The sequence below is a fragment of the Cornus florida genome, unplaced genomic scaffold (genome assembly GCF_030987335.1).
Source record: "Cornus florida cultivar Cherokee Brave unplaced genomic scaffold, ASM3098733v1 CherokeeBrave_3.0.0_Hap2_Chr02, whole genome shotgun sequence".
NCBI lineage: Eukaryota > Viridiplantae > Streptophyta > Magnoliopsida > Cornales > Cornaceae > Cornus > Cornus florida.
The window spans coordinates 14938110-14952502 of record NW_026775572.1 but is presented as its reverse complement, the minus strand read 5'-3'; the positions used below and the strand labels follow the sequence as shown (position 1 = coordinate 14952502).

At 35.1% G+C, this 14393-nt stretch overlaps 1 protein-coding gene and 4 non-coding genes across 5 annotated transcripts; all 5 read right to left on the bottom strand.

The window, feature by feature from the left end:
* Positions 1 to 4650: 4650 nt before the first annotated feature.
* On the bottom strand, positions 4651 to 4768 carry LOC132297706 (U5 spliceosomal RNA). The gene has a single exon (XR_009479372.1). It is a non-coding gene; the product is annotated as a U5 spliceosomal RNA (small nuclear RNA).
* Positions 4769 to 6589: 1821 nt separating this feature from the next.
* Positions 6590 to 6745, bottom strand: LOC132297679 (U4 spliceosomal RNA). Its single transcript, XR_009479350.1, has one exon. It is a non-coding gene; the product is annotated as a U4 spliceosomal RNA (small nuclear RNA).
* A 3957-nt stretch (positions 6746 to 10702) lies between these two features.
* Positions 10703 to 10819, bottom strand: LOC132297712 (U5 spliceosomal RNA). The gene has a single exon (XR_009479378.1). It is a non-coding gene; the product is annotated as a U5 spliceosomal RNA (small nuclear RNA).
* Positions 10820 to 11500: 681 nt separating this feature from the next.
* Positions 11501 to 11656, bottom strand: LOC132297675 (U4 spliceosomal RNA). Its single transcript, XR_009479346.1, has one exon. It is a non-coding gene; the product is annotated as a U4 spliceosomal RNA (small nuclear RNA).
* Positions 11657 to 12526: 870 nt separating this feature from the next.
* LOC132285638 (acetylserotonin O-methyltransferase-like) lies at positions 12527 to 13964 on the bottom strand. The gene is made up of 2 exons (XM_059787837.1): positions 13159 to 13964; positions 12527 to 12946 (listed from the first exon to the last, which is right to left on the bottom strand). Exons 1-2 carry the CDS (start codon positions 13930 to 13932, stop codon positions 12650 to 12652), a joined length of 1071 nt encoding a protein of 356 aa, XP_059643820.1. The 5' UTR covers positions 13933 to 13964; the 3' UTR covers positions 12527 to 12649.
* Between the last annotated feature and the right edge of the window lie 429 nt (positions 13965 to 14393).

The following is a 14393-nucleotide window of genomic DNA, read 5'->3' as shown; positions in this document are numbered from 1 at the left end:
TTGCCATAATTCACTAAATTAAGACCCAAATGGTATAATGGTCATTTACTTGTACCACATAATAAATAAAATGAGGTTCAGGGCATTATAGCCTTTTGGGTGATTAAAATATAATTATTTCATTTTGGCAGGTCATAAAATAATTACGTGTAACATCACTTGGGTGCCAAAGTGCAATTTTAAGAACTTAAAATTGCAATTACATAAGAGACAGAAACCGGTCGACGTATGTACATTATACGTCTACTGGTTTGGGTTATGAACAGTGAAAACCAACTGTCCGGTAGTGGGATTTTACGTCGACTGGTTTGGGACATGATACCGATCAACATATGGGAAGCCACACGTCGACTGGTTTGGAACGTGTGCAACAATGACCCACACTGCCAAAATACCGGTCGACGTATGGGAAGCCACACGTCGACCGGTTCTTGGAAATTTTCACTTCCACTTCCCACTGTCCAATGATAACCCAAATACACCAACATTTGGTAATTAACCACCCACGTCACTACGTTCACGTACAATTTAAATACATTTCAACACTAAATTGCAATATCAACCACCGTTCTTAATGTAATTTGCCACACGTTACTTAAAATACACAAACTGATTTTGAGTGAGTAAAACTTAATTACATTCTCTCAAATAACCATATACACGATGAACCTCAATACAACACACATTGCAAAAATAATACACCTTGAGTTAGTACTTTACAAAATTAGGTTCATTTACAAAAGATAGGAAAAGAGGCATTTCTCTACTCCAAGCTAAGGCTAAATTGGATTATCGTCAGTTACTTCTTTTCCATTACCTGAAAAATGTAAAATATGATGGGGTGAGCAATATACTCAGTAAGTGACACTTAAGACACGTCTCTTGTGTCTCTGTGAATCCAACCAAAGAATAGGACAATAGGAATGGGGATCATACATTGTCGGAATAACACAACATAACAACAAGTCTCATTATAAACAATAGAATGCTATGGGATGCAATGCATGCCGATGTTGCTCCCCATTTTCAAAACCATCACTTTCAAACCGTTAATGTAACCCCCTTTGGTACCCTCTCAACGCCGAGAGAAGGATTGGCTACTGTCCCTAGACCATTGGTGACTCCGCAGCATCATCATGGGGCCCAGATAGCTCAACCACACTAGGGCAATCTCCCTAGTTCCCTCTAGGTTACATTAACCTACCGGCCCGTTGGTGACTCTGCAGCGACCGGGTTTTATCAAAACAATTTTTCAACATACTTTCCCAAAACTCCCCTTTTTCATTTCAAAGTCAATTCTTCCCATTCCTTGTCCAATGTAAATGCATAGATGCATTTATGTCATGCCAATATTCATCATTTCACAATTAGCTCAAATTTAATTAGCAAGACACAACTCATAAAAATTTCTAAGAAAGCTACAACATGCTTTCATATAATAGCATCTAGCATGATATGCATATAAAGAATCATCATATAGGCATGCTCTTCACATAGACCATTTATCACACATAATTGCACAAAATTTACAAGTATACATCACAACTAATCAATTGGCTAGAGACTATACAAATTGAGCATGCTAAACAATCATTTAAGAAAGATTAACTCATAAAAGCACAAGAACTCATGGATTAAGAGCCCATACCTCTTAATTGCACAAAGCCCTCAAAATGGCCTGGGTTTTCGAAGTTGCTAGGGAGATCCAAATCTAAAATTGTTGGAATCAATGCGTAGAGCTCGTCGTGCTCTCCGTTTTGCCTCAAACGGCACTTAAATCCAGCAAGTAATGAAGATGGAATCATAGCTTGAAGTTTGATTGTGAAATTGAAAGAAAAATGCAAGGAAATGAGATGAGAGAGAGACTTACGGGAAAAGTGAGATTTTGAGACCAAAAATGTGGTCTCTAAGTCATTTAGATGGTGGTAGTGGGTCCACCCATTTCTTTTATAATTTTCCTTTTTCTTTTGCCCTTTAATTCTCACCACGCACCTATATGTACACATATTAAATCATAACCATACACAACACATTAAATAAAATAAATATGATACAAATGAATCCAATTAAAATCCTTATGCTTGACATTTTCGGTAGCGGGTCCCACACGGGACTGTCCGGCTCGAAAAGTGAAAAATGTAAAAATGGTCACCCCTACATTTCAAAGAGTCCTGGACTCAATGAAATGCCCCAAACAAATTCTAGGACACAACCGGTACACTCCACAATGTCCAGCAAGTGAAAAGACGAAAATGCCCTTGCGGCGACAAAATTCTGGAAAAATGAAAAACGCTGAAAATCGGAAACGTCACAGAAAATGGATTTCATGGAAGAGGTAATGGCCTAGTTAGGCTAAGCTCGCCCGAGCCCCAGCCGAGCCTAAGCACCCCTCTGAAGTTAACTAGCCGAGCCCGAGCAACTCAAAGCTCGGCTCGGTTCATTTGCAACCTTAACTATATTGCCTTTATAATCTTATATATTTTTATTATCTATACATTTGCTTGAATTTTGAGGAAAAAAAAAAAACCAGATAACTGCCATCAAATTAAGTAGGGATAGTTAGGTTTTAAAAAAATAGAGCCGAATGGTATTTTTGTAATTCAACACAATAATATACTTCTTTATATATAGGTTAAACGTGAAATGTACAATATATACTTAGGTCTTCTTCCTCCATTCTAATTGTTGATGTGGAACAATAACAATTAGACACGTTTTTTATTATAAAATCGAAAAGAAAAAAAAAAAATACGTTGATCTTAATCAGTGAATATAGACCCGTCCTGAGTCACACAATCTTTTTTTAACAGGTGTCGCTTTCACGTTCCGCGCATGCTTTCGCTCAAATTCTGATAATTATGTCCCAAATTCGCTCCCATTTTTTGTGACTTAGGGCCCATCATCTTTTAATTTGTAATTAAAAAGGACATATCAAATGATTGTCCATGTGAAATTGGTATGACTACAAAGAAAATGGTAGGATGAAAGAAATGATGCACGGAGCTCTTTCTTTTTTTATTTTTATTCCGGTACGTCGTGAATGGAGCTATTACCATTTTTTTAAGTGGACAGAAGAAAGGAGGAAAGAGTGATAAGTATGTGTGGAGGGATCGCTTTGCACGAGTTCCGTAAATTAATCGAGACAAAATCCTGAACATTTCGATTATTAAAAATAAAAATAAAAATGTGACAAGTATGGTATTTTAATATAACAATCATCTATTATAAAGCTTTACGTGTTACAAAAAGTTAAAAGTTAAAATTAAAGTCAAATCTTTCAAACATGTCTCCTTATGTGTGGGTTTTATTTATTTATTTATTTTGTCTAACAGTTGTTTTAATTTATTTTAATTATCAGGATGATAATGAAATTTGAACAAATGATATTTTCTACTCTGATACCTTTGTGGCTCAAATTTGATTGTGTATGTACTGTTAAGCAAAAGATGGACAGGTTCTATCTTTCCCCAAAAAAAAAAAAAAAAAAAGGGAGGAGGAGGAGGAGGATGGACTGGTTCAAAATTTTGGACCAGTCCAATTGGGGTGAAGTTTGAAGATGACGGTGCCTAGAAGGTGCTGCGGTTTGCTAGGTTTTAAGACTTGTCAATACTTTCCGTGGGTCGACGAAAACTATTGGCTTGTTTTTGGTGTTTTTGGTTTTTTAATAAAAATATATATTTTTCTCTTCATTTCCTTGAGAGCATCTAAGCTTTCCTTTGCCTAGACGCCTATAAAGGAGTAATTTGCAACTTTTAATAAATTGAAGGCGTTTATTACAAAATATATATATATAAAAGAGAGATATTTTGCAACTTCAATAATAGAGGGTTTTGTGCAATATGACATTTTCCCTATATTATGAGATGCCCTCCGAGTACTCGATAATTTTTCGATCAATAATTAAACGAATTGAAATGGCCGACGTAATTATGTCAAACGGTTAAATAAATTTCAACGGATCGATGATGGAACAAGACAGGTTTTGAGAATGCGAATGCAAATTCTATTGCAACGGATCGATGATGGAACAAGACAGGTTTTGAGAATGCGAATGCAAATTCTATTGCAAATTTGGAATTTATAGGTTTTTAGCTCTGTACCAATTTCCAACGACTTCCACTTCGTAATATAAATTGATTGTACGAGGCAAGCGTGATCAATTATTTTTGTTTTCTACCATACAATAACAATATGGCATGTTACGTAGCGGGAAGCTTGTTCTTATCTCGTTTTATTCAAAAGGTTTTGGTGACATTTTATCTAAGATGGTGACCTGTCATACCATGCCTTATCCTTACGCAGTATTGTTTTGTCACACACCCAAATGAGTGACAAAATAAAGTGTTTCAGGTTTCACAAGGTGTTGCGTGTGTTAAATTGTATTTAATGTGTGGTACAATTTCGTACAAGAATAACCGTTAACATACAAAACAAAAAGATTGAACTATGCTTTGATTGGAGGCCAGCCCTGTCCGGTTGGAGATTCTTTAGTAAAAGGCGAAAGAATAGTTCGCTTTGAGCTCACCGCGTGGCTGCGTGAATTCTAGGTGACAGAGGACTGCTTGTTATATACTGGTTTTGTCAGTAAAAAATGTAAGGAGATCCTCTTAGTGGCCGGAACAGAAAATTTAACTATGCTTTGTATGGAGGCCATCCCTATTGGGATGGACCCCTCCAAAAATGAGCGTATGCCACTATTTGCGGCGAGCACACGGTATTCTTTAGTAAAAGGCGAAAGAATAGTTCGCTTTGTGCTCACCGCGTGGCTGCGTGAGTTTACTAGTAACACGACCCCTTCTTATATACTTGTTTTGTCAGAAGCTATTCTCGTTGCTTGCCCGATGTGGGAACAAAAATCAAAAACAATTTAAATCAAAGATGTAAAAACAAAAACATTACAAAAAAGCCCAAATGTTCCCAGCTTCACTGAGTTGGTTCTTCTTAAACTATTTCCTAAATCAAGATGAGATGGACAAATATATAAATATATGTATATATATATATATATATATATCTATAGAGAGAGAGAGCAGTATTATACAGATTGCAGCTGACACATTCCATGGCTTCTTGGAACGACACCAATGTATAGTCTAAAACTCCACATCCATATAGCTCCAAAGATAATGGCCATGGTTGGCAAATAGTTTTGTTTGTACGGGGTCTAAACTTCAACAACTGTGACTAAAACCCTCAACATCTGACTACAACCTATTGCAAAATGGTCTAACAATTGTGTCCAATTTTAATTTATTGACTATGACTAGAACCCATTGCAAAATGGTCTGGAAATTGTGTCCAATTTTAATCTAATAATTATGATTAGAATCTAAAAATTCTGTCCAATTTAAATGCAAAATGATCTAGCAATCAATATATTCGGGTAGTATTGTATCTATATCCGTGTCCATGCTACGTGGTAGAAAAGTAGAGATTTTTTTTTCCTTTCTATTTCTCACACAATTAAGCTCCAGCCTCCATTTTAATACTTAAATCTACTACTTTGAGCCCAAATTAGCATTAAATATAAGAGATGTGTTTCTTTTTTTCTTTTACCCCTTCAGTCAAGCCTCAAAATGAAAAAGACTAGCTCCATTATCTATGGACAAATCTCGTTTTCTATTTTGATTTGACGTGTTTATTTGAAGGGTTCTTTCAATGTTATTTTCATGCGGATTTGGTATCTGATCTTTTGGTGACATTTTATAGTATGGTTAAATCCGAAGTTGCGGAAAATATGGTTTAGTGTTGGGTGCTGAGAATCAAGTCAACAATTCAACGTCCATTTCATTTTACAAGTGAGAAGATTTATGATCAATCTAAGAGTGTTCATTTAATCTATTAATTCGTAGAACCGATCCGATCCAATTCGTACAAATTATATTGAATATTTAGCATCACAATTCGCTTATGGATCAATGGAAGTGGAGCCAGAGAAAATTCCCTAGAGGTGCGAGACTACAGAGAAGTAAAGACGTAATTGGAACTTCTTCTTTTTCTTTCTTTCTTTCTTTTTTTTTTTTTTTTTTTTGGATTATATTTTTACCACATATTCAGATGATGAGTATGTTCACAAAGGAGTACATGCTTGACAACAAGATGCCATGCTAGATCATGTACAAATTGATGATCATAAGCATAATGGTGTCCATGCTCCTCAAGTGGTACATACAGGGCATAATATATATTTAAAACTGACAAAATAATTCAAAATTACTATTAAACATAAAATTTCTTGAAATTCCTGTTATTTATCAAGGAATTTCGAACATAAAGCCATATATAATAATGCTTACAATGCATGTTAGTTCCAAATATAGTGTAGCATTGAGGGAAGGGAGAAACAAAAAGTACTTTTATATGAATTGCTCCCCCACTATACTGCGGGAATTATCAAAATCCACGGAACTCTCCACTAAAATAAATGCACGATGCTAGTAGGCCTCACTTACCTCTTGGTTGGGCCCAACTTTCTTCTTAGCTACACAGCCCAAATATTGCCCAAGCATATTTACATAATTTAGGTGTTTTGGAGCAGGAATTATACAATGGGTTAGATTTGTACTGAAAATTGAACTTCGAATTGTAGGGCTTTACCCTGGGTTAGAGGGAGCCCTTCCAGAAATTCTCAAAGGCCTGAGCCAAACCCAGGCCTGAGAGGGGGTTTGGAAATAGTTTTCAACCAGCAATTGACGCGCCTCGGTTAGTACCTCACTAGCTGCGTCATTGCCCCAAGCGCAAAGATGGTTTGAGCAGATGGGTTTCCCTGCTTTTATAATGCTTTCTTCTGACATGATGCTTCTCATTTAGTCGATGTGGGACAATTAGACAGACTGCATGGTTGGATCTTGGTTCCACTCCACATCTTCTCCTCAGTTGGCCTATCCATATACGGAGTACTAGTCTTCATAGCAAACAGAAATATAATGAGATTCTAACTTCAGATTACTCTTCCCAGAGCATTAACCAGAAGCAAATTTCGATTAAATTTAAGTGGATACAATGTTAATTTTATCTTATAAAGGAAATGGAAAACGCTAAATCCCACCGTGTTCAAGTTAATTAAGACAATTCATGTTGAATGGAATTTTCTGTTATTGTTCCTTCTGTTCTCCATTAACTGCATCAAACAAATACATCTTAAAAAACCATATGATGGTCCATCTTCTTGAAGGGTATCCCTTAATATAGTTTGTATATAATATAACTGAACAAAACTTAATAAAGTTGGAGGTTTGTAATACATATGGAATTACATCTATTTAAAAAATTCATATTCTCAAACGAAAATATTTCTGACATATATTATCTCTAATTATGATCAATTGATGGCCTTCAATTTCCAACTAATAAATTCAATCAGGTCCAACTCATGACTTATTTTCAGAAATTAAGCACAAATTCAGAAGATCGAAGGTTTAACAAAGGGGCTGGCTACATGTGGTTAGTGAACTTTTTAGTCACATTGTACTGCAAATTGAAGAAGATTCAATTATAACAACTAAAATAGTAGGCTTAAGGACAAATCAAACCTAATTCTGCAAATTCCAGTACATGTTTTCCAATCATAATCACAAGTTTTATCTGTCATGGGGCCGCCATGGTTTTCCAAGACATCGGCTATCCCAAGCTCAATGGCACACTTCACCACAGCCATATCAACAAAACCAAATACATTTCCATATGTCCACTTGGGCTTGTGATTCTTCTTCTTCCCCTCTACTTGTTGCTTCTCTTGTTGTTTCTCCTTCCATCTCTCTATGTCTAGTGTGCACACTAATCAACAATTGAAGTGAATCCTAGCTATAGAAGATTCACTTTGGTTATTGACTATGGTCAATTGAAGAAATTATTTGAGATACACATCACCAAAAAAAAAAAAAAACTTCATGTCACCCACTTTGCCCTGTCCCATACAATTTCAGGATTTGAAAGCAACTTCTACTGCAAATTTGGATTTTAGTTGATACCTTTTTTTACCTCTATCCCAACACCTCGCAAAGTCCCACTTGATAACATAAAATGATTGGATGAGATCTTCGTTATAGGAGGCAAAGTTGATCAATTTTTTAATTTTTTTCTCTAGCATATACATAATTACAGTATGGCATGTTCTTGTCTTCTTTCATAATCTTCTTGTTGCAATCTTTGTTGGTCTGTGAGCCTTATCCAGAGAAATAATAAGTGCGTTGGTCTGAAAATTTCAAAATTGTAAGTGATTTTTATAGTAGAAAATTAAAAGAAATTTAAGTTGGAGAGATGAGCAAAGTGAGAAATTGGAAGTGTAAACAAGTCCGGAGAGTTAGAAGCGCTGGTTGAATTGTTTCAGGCATTGGCTGATCTTTCATTGATCAAGGAGACAAAAAAATAATGCGGAGTAATTAAAAAATTAGACCTTAATATATATTTATACTACTCTTTCCTTTTTGCAGGTTAGAGTAGGAACTTACAGTCACTTTAAAATCATATCATTACAAAATGGATATGTATATTTAAGCATGTTAAACCATATTCAAAAGACGTTGATTACGTTCTTCCATGTTCATTAAATTTATAATGCCCTTTTCTCTTTTCAGGTCTCGGCCCTCGATTGTTATGATAATTGTGACTCATGTTTCCTACAGTATTGAATGCCTTAAAAGTACTCAATAATGTTTCGAGCAATGATTGAATATACTAAAATGGTTGGATTAGTTCTGTCACGGATAGGATTATGGGATTAAATTAATGGGTTATCAGATGAATGTTTTAATCTACTCCTATTTAGCTCAGATTGAGATCAAAATCAAATTCACTTACGTGTATAATTATAAAGTTATATAGAGTAGGGAATTATTAATATATAGAATGGTGCATGGTATAACCATACAATCAAATGACTATATTGATAAATAATTAATATATATAAATTTAATAATACATAACTAATATTTATAACATTCATATATAGTATATTGTTATGTAATAATATATATATATATATATATAATTTTAATCGGATCGGATTGCCTATAATTCATATATGATTTGTTAAATTATCGAATTCAGATCATTTCGGATTATTAATTTTTTTTTTCAATTCATATTCAGATAATCGAATTAATTTTGGATCAGGATCGGTTCCATTGACAATTCTAGAATGGATACATTCTAGTGGACGTGCCTATGCCCATGATGATGGAATAAGATTTCAGGATTTGAAAGCTAACTCTTATTGCAAATTTGAGTTGATCGAAGAACAAATTTGAGTTGAGAGTATGTTTTGGTATAGAGAGAGCGGAGGGAAAAGTAACGAGAAGGAACACTGAAGAGAGAGAGAGAGTTAATTGTAAATATTATTCTCTATTGGTGAGGAATACTGAAGAAATAGAAAGTTAATTATGCATAAAAGTTGATTTAAAAAATATTTTACGGACTGCTGTCAAACACTAAAAAATAAAAAAATAATAAATAAAATTAAATAAAAATATTTTGTTTATTTTTACGTCCAAACAATTATCCCACGTGATAGACTCACAATTTCTGAACGCGTTCCAGCAAAGGTGATCAATTATATGGCGTGTTACTTACCCACAAAAAAATACAAAAACAAACCTTTCAAAAAAATAAGTAAATACAAAAACAAAACAAAATAATATGACTTCTTGTTATCTTCTTTTATGATATTATTGTTGCAATCTTGTTGGTCTGCCATACTTATCAAGATAAATAATGAGAACAAGAAAATCATGTTAGTCTCTAAGATTCACAAGCGGGACCAATACCATCCAATTTGAGATTTGAGGCAAAATTGTACATGGTTTTTATATTAGAAAATTAAGAGATAAGCAAATTGAGAAATTAGAAGTGAAAATAAGTCAAAAAGAAAATCGAGAACAAGATGTGAGACTATTATAGAAAAATAAAGAGATGGTTTTTTTTTTTTGTTTTTTTTTTTTTCACAGTTAAATCTGCGAGTATGAGCCCATATTAGCATTAAGAATAAGATTTTTTTTTTTCCCCTTCAAATCAAAGCCATAAAATGCAAAATGCAAAAAGAAACCATCATCCGTGGACAAATCTCATTTTTTTTTTTTTTTGTAGGTTTCTGTATCATTTCTGTAGTTTTATTCCAAAGTTATTTTCAGGTGGGACCTCTTCATGTAATAGGTGCAACATTGAGATGAGGTATTTATTTTTGGCAAAAACTGAATTTTTATCTTTTAAACAATTTTTTTTTTTTTTTTTTTTTTTTTTTTTGGGTATTCCTTGGATTTTACACATCTCCTTGGATTTTACACATATAGAACAATAAAGATGATGAGCGTGTTCACAAAGGAGTACATGCTTCACAAATTACAACATGCCATTCTAGATCATTCATTTACAAATTCATGATCACAAGTCCATGCTCCTCGAGGGATGACATACAGAGCATAATATATTTAAAATTGACAAAATTATTCAAAATACTAAATAACTAGTATTAACTATTAAACATAAATTAAACATCTTGAAATTTATGTTATTTATCCAGGAATAATTAAAAAAAATAGCATAAATATGGACTAATATAGGCCATTTCCCATCAATGTTCTCCCAAAACAATAATTTGGTCGTCCAGCCCCTTTTCGTGATCTCTTTTACTTTATAAATAATTACCAAATCCCGCCCTAAAATTCCTCTCACAGAACAAAATTTTGAACTTCTAGTTATGGAGACCATCCCTAAATGGTATGGACCCCTCCAAAAATGGGCGTATGCCACTTTTCGCGGCGCACGCACGGTATTCTTTAGTAAAAGGCGAAAGAATAGTTCGCTTTGTGCTCACCACGTGGCTGCGTGTATAGTTGTTTCCAGAGGACTCGTTGTTATATACTAGTTTTGTCAGAGGCAACTCTCTCCACTTGCTCGATGTGGGAAAAACCTTTTTTTTTTTGCTTGAATAACATTACAAAAGCCCAAATGTTCCCATCTTCACCGAGTTGGGTTCTTCTCAAACTAGTCCCTAAATCAAAAAGATGAGATGGACAAGACTAGGCTTTTATTATATAGATTGAAGGGATTGAACAAATATATATATATATATATATATATAGAGAGAGAGAGAGAGAGAGAGAGAGAGCAGTATTATATATGGCTTCTTGGAACGACACCAATATATAGTCTTCGACTCCACATCCATATAATCCTTATCTAACTCAGCTTCAAAGATTATGGCCATGGCCATAATCTTCAACTGTGACTAAAACATTCAACATCTGACCTATTATTGCAAAATGGTCTACAAATTGTGTCCAATTGAATATATATATTGGCCATGATTAGAACCCACTGCAAAATGGTCTCGAAACTGTGTTCCAGTATTCCATCTCGCGGCCTCCATATATAAAGTTTTCTTTTTCCTGCCATTAGGTAAAATAGGTAACTATAACATAATCATTCACTTTCTTTTTTACAGTAGAAATAAATTTATAAATATACCTAATTTAATTAATAAAAATTAGTAACTTTGCTGTAGGGCTTTACCCTGGGTTAGAGGGAGCCCTTCCAGAAATTCTCAGTGGCCTGAGCCAAACCCAGGCCAAAGAGGGGGTTTGGAAATAGTTTTCAACCAGCAATTGACGCGCCTCGGTTAGTACCTCACTAGCTGCGTCATTGCCCCAAGCGCAAAGATAAAATCCACACAGAGGCTGTCCTTGTTTTATAATGCTGTCTTGTGACATGATGTTTCTCATTTAGTCGATGTGGGACAATTAGACAGCCAATTTGTATTTACTTCAGTCCCCTTCCCTCAGTCGGCCTTTTCATATTGTCATTCCTAGTTTTAGGAAGAAAATAAAAGGAACTAAAATCAAAGGGATATATAATGAGAATCTGATTTGAGATTAATATCTTTCAAGGCCATTAACCATAAGCAAATTTTGATTAAACTTAAATAGTTTCAATGTTAATGTTATCTTGCAATGAAACAAAAAACATAGATCCACTGTGGTTGGAATAATTCATGTTGAAAACATATATTCCTTGTTATTGTTTCTTCTTTCCTCTAACTGCTGGAAACAAATAGTACATCTTAAAAAAAGCTTATGATGATCGATCTTCTTTAAGGGTATATCTTTATATAGCTTGTATATAATATAACTGTGCGAAGCTTAATAAAGTTGAAAGTTTGTGATTAATATGGAGTTGGATCTTTGAAAGAAAAAAAATTCATATTTTCAAAGGTGTCTTACACCATCTGTAACTATGATGAATTGATCTCCTTCAATTTCCAAGCATTCCATTCAATGCATGCCCGACTTATTTCAGACATTACGCACAAAATCAGATGAAGGGGCTACATGTGATTAGCGAACTTTTATAGTCTCCTTGAACTGCAAAGTGAAAGATTAAATCATACTAACTAAAATACTAGTAGGTTTAAGGACAAATCAAACCTAATTTTGCAACTTCCAGTACTTGTTATCCAATCATAATCACAAAATAATATGGGTTTAAAGGCAAATTGAAACCTCATTTTGCAACTTCATTTCTCACCCTTTATTATCTTACTAAAAGAAATGTCAAATAAGTAAAACCAAACAGAGACAGTGCTGTAATTGTAAAGCTGCACTATTCATGCATCAATTTGCTGACCAAACATAGAAGCAATTAAAAACTATATAAATCAAGGATAAGCCTCAATAATGGACTGAACAGCTTGAATGCGCGTCACATTGTGTCGATTGAACCCTGCTTGGCCTAGTACATATGCCCATTCCTTGAGAGTCCTTTCTTTCCCCTTGTTTGTATGAGCCATCATCACCATGTCCAGCATCAATCTCACATACTTGAGCTTATCTCCTTCATCTTCTTCAATCACGGCTTCTACGATAATCACCTTCCCTTTGTCATTTGGAATAGCTTCTCTACACTTTCTCAAGATATTAATGCATTCTTCATCTCCCCAATCATGCAGAACCCACTACCATTCAAAAGATGCAGAGTTTAATAAACAAAAGAAAATGGACATGACTCGGGATTTTCCAAGAAAATCAAAAGTAAATGTCATGATTTACAATTAGGAAATGTCTACGTATATATATAAGTGCCAACAATCTCTCCCTCTAGGTAACGTCATAGTAAAATTGGCCTCAAGATAAGGGAATTCAAATTTTAAGTTTTTAGAATACTAACCATGAGGAAAGCAGCATCGGCCTTTGGCACACTTTCAAACATGTCACCTCCAATGTGTTTGACACCAACACAGTTAGGTGCAGCAGACACAACATGAGGAAGATCAAAGTTAATGCCATGAATCCAAGGAAAGGCCTTCACCAACATGCGCAGAGCGGTTCCATCACCCCCTCCTACATCAACCAAAGAGTCCAACCCATCTAATAATTCAGGACAACCATCAATTATTGCTGGCACAGCCACTCTAGCATCACAAGCCATTGCATCATCAATGAGCTTGCTGTGGGCAGGGTTTGCAGCTGCATAGCGCCATACATCCTCACCATGAGCAGCCTCAAATGCAGAGGATCCATTGGATAGGACACGAGCACTGAGACCATGCCACGGTGCGAGCATCACTGGGCTGCTCTCTAGCAACACAAAAGCAGCCATGCTATTTTTGCCATGTCTCATGAGAAGGCGAGAAAGCGGTGTTTGAACATAAGCAATGGTACCAGCTTGGGTCTTGGAATCTTCTTTGAATATGCCGCGGTGCACCAAGAACCTCATGATGCGGTGTAGGGCATAGGGAGAGCATCCGAGGGTGGAAGATAGCTCAGAGACTATCATGGGGCCGCCATGGTTTTCCAAGACATCAGCTATCCCAAGCTCAATGGCACACTTCACTACTGCCATATCAACAAAGCCAAATACATATTTCCACATCTCCACTTGGGCTTGTGATTCTTCTTCCTCCTCTCTACTTGTTGCTTCTTTTGTTGTTTCTCCTTCCATCTTTCAATCTCTAGTGTGCACACTCAAAATTTGGAGTGAATATCCTAGTATAATTTTGGTAATGTGTGGTGTGGTAATGAAGGTGAAGCTTCCAATATATAAGTAGAAATAGGTGAGCATAAGGAAAGTGGAGCTCACAAGTGGGAATAAGAAATGGTTAAATAAAACATTTCTATTTCCTAGTTGGGCGTTCCAACTGCAGAGACCAGCCCATCAATTGGATTGAACACAAGCAAAGACAAGTTTCATGTGATACTTAATCCATTATTATACACAATTGCAGTTTCTGCCAAACATAATCTCAAGTAGTGATAGATGCCACTTCCCGAGGCCAGTTTCATAGGATTTTTTTTGTTTTTTCTCCCAGGGTGTTTAAGGGCATGTAATATAGATGCGTCTAGTGATTAGATTCACCCAAAACATGAGAATAGTTTATATTTATATATATAATGTAGCAGAGT

Bases quoted from the DNA above. Each gene is read 5' to 3' on its own strand.
- LOC132285638 (XM_059787837.1), bottom strand. From the start codon at position 13,932: ATGGAAGGAGAAACAACAAAAGAAGCAACAAGTAGAGAGGAGGAAGAA. The intron at 12,947-13,158 runs GTTAGTATTCTA...TTTGAATGGTAG, and splicing joins CCGATGCTGCTTTCCTCATG to TGGGTTCTGCATGATTGGGG.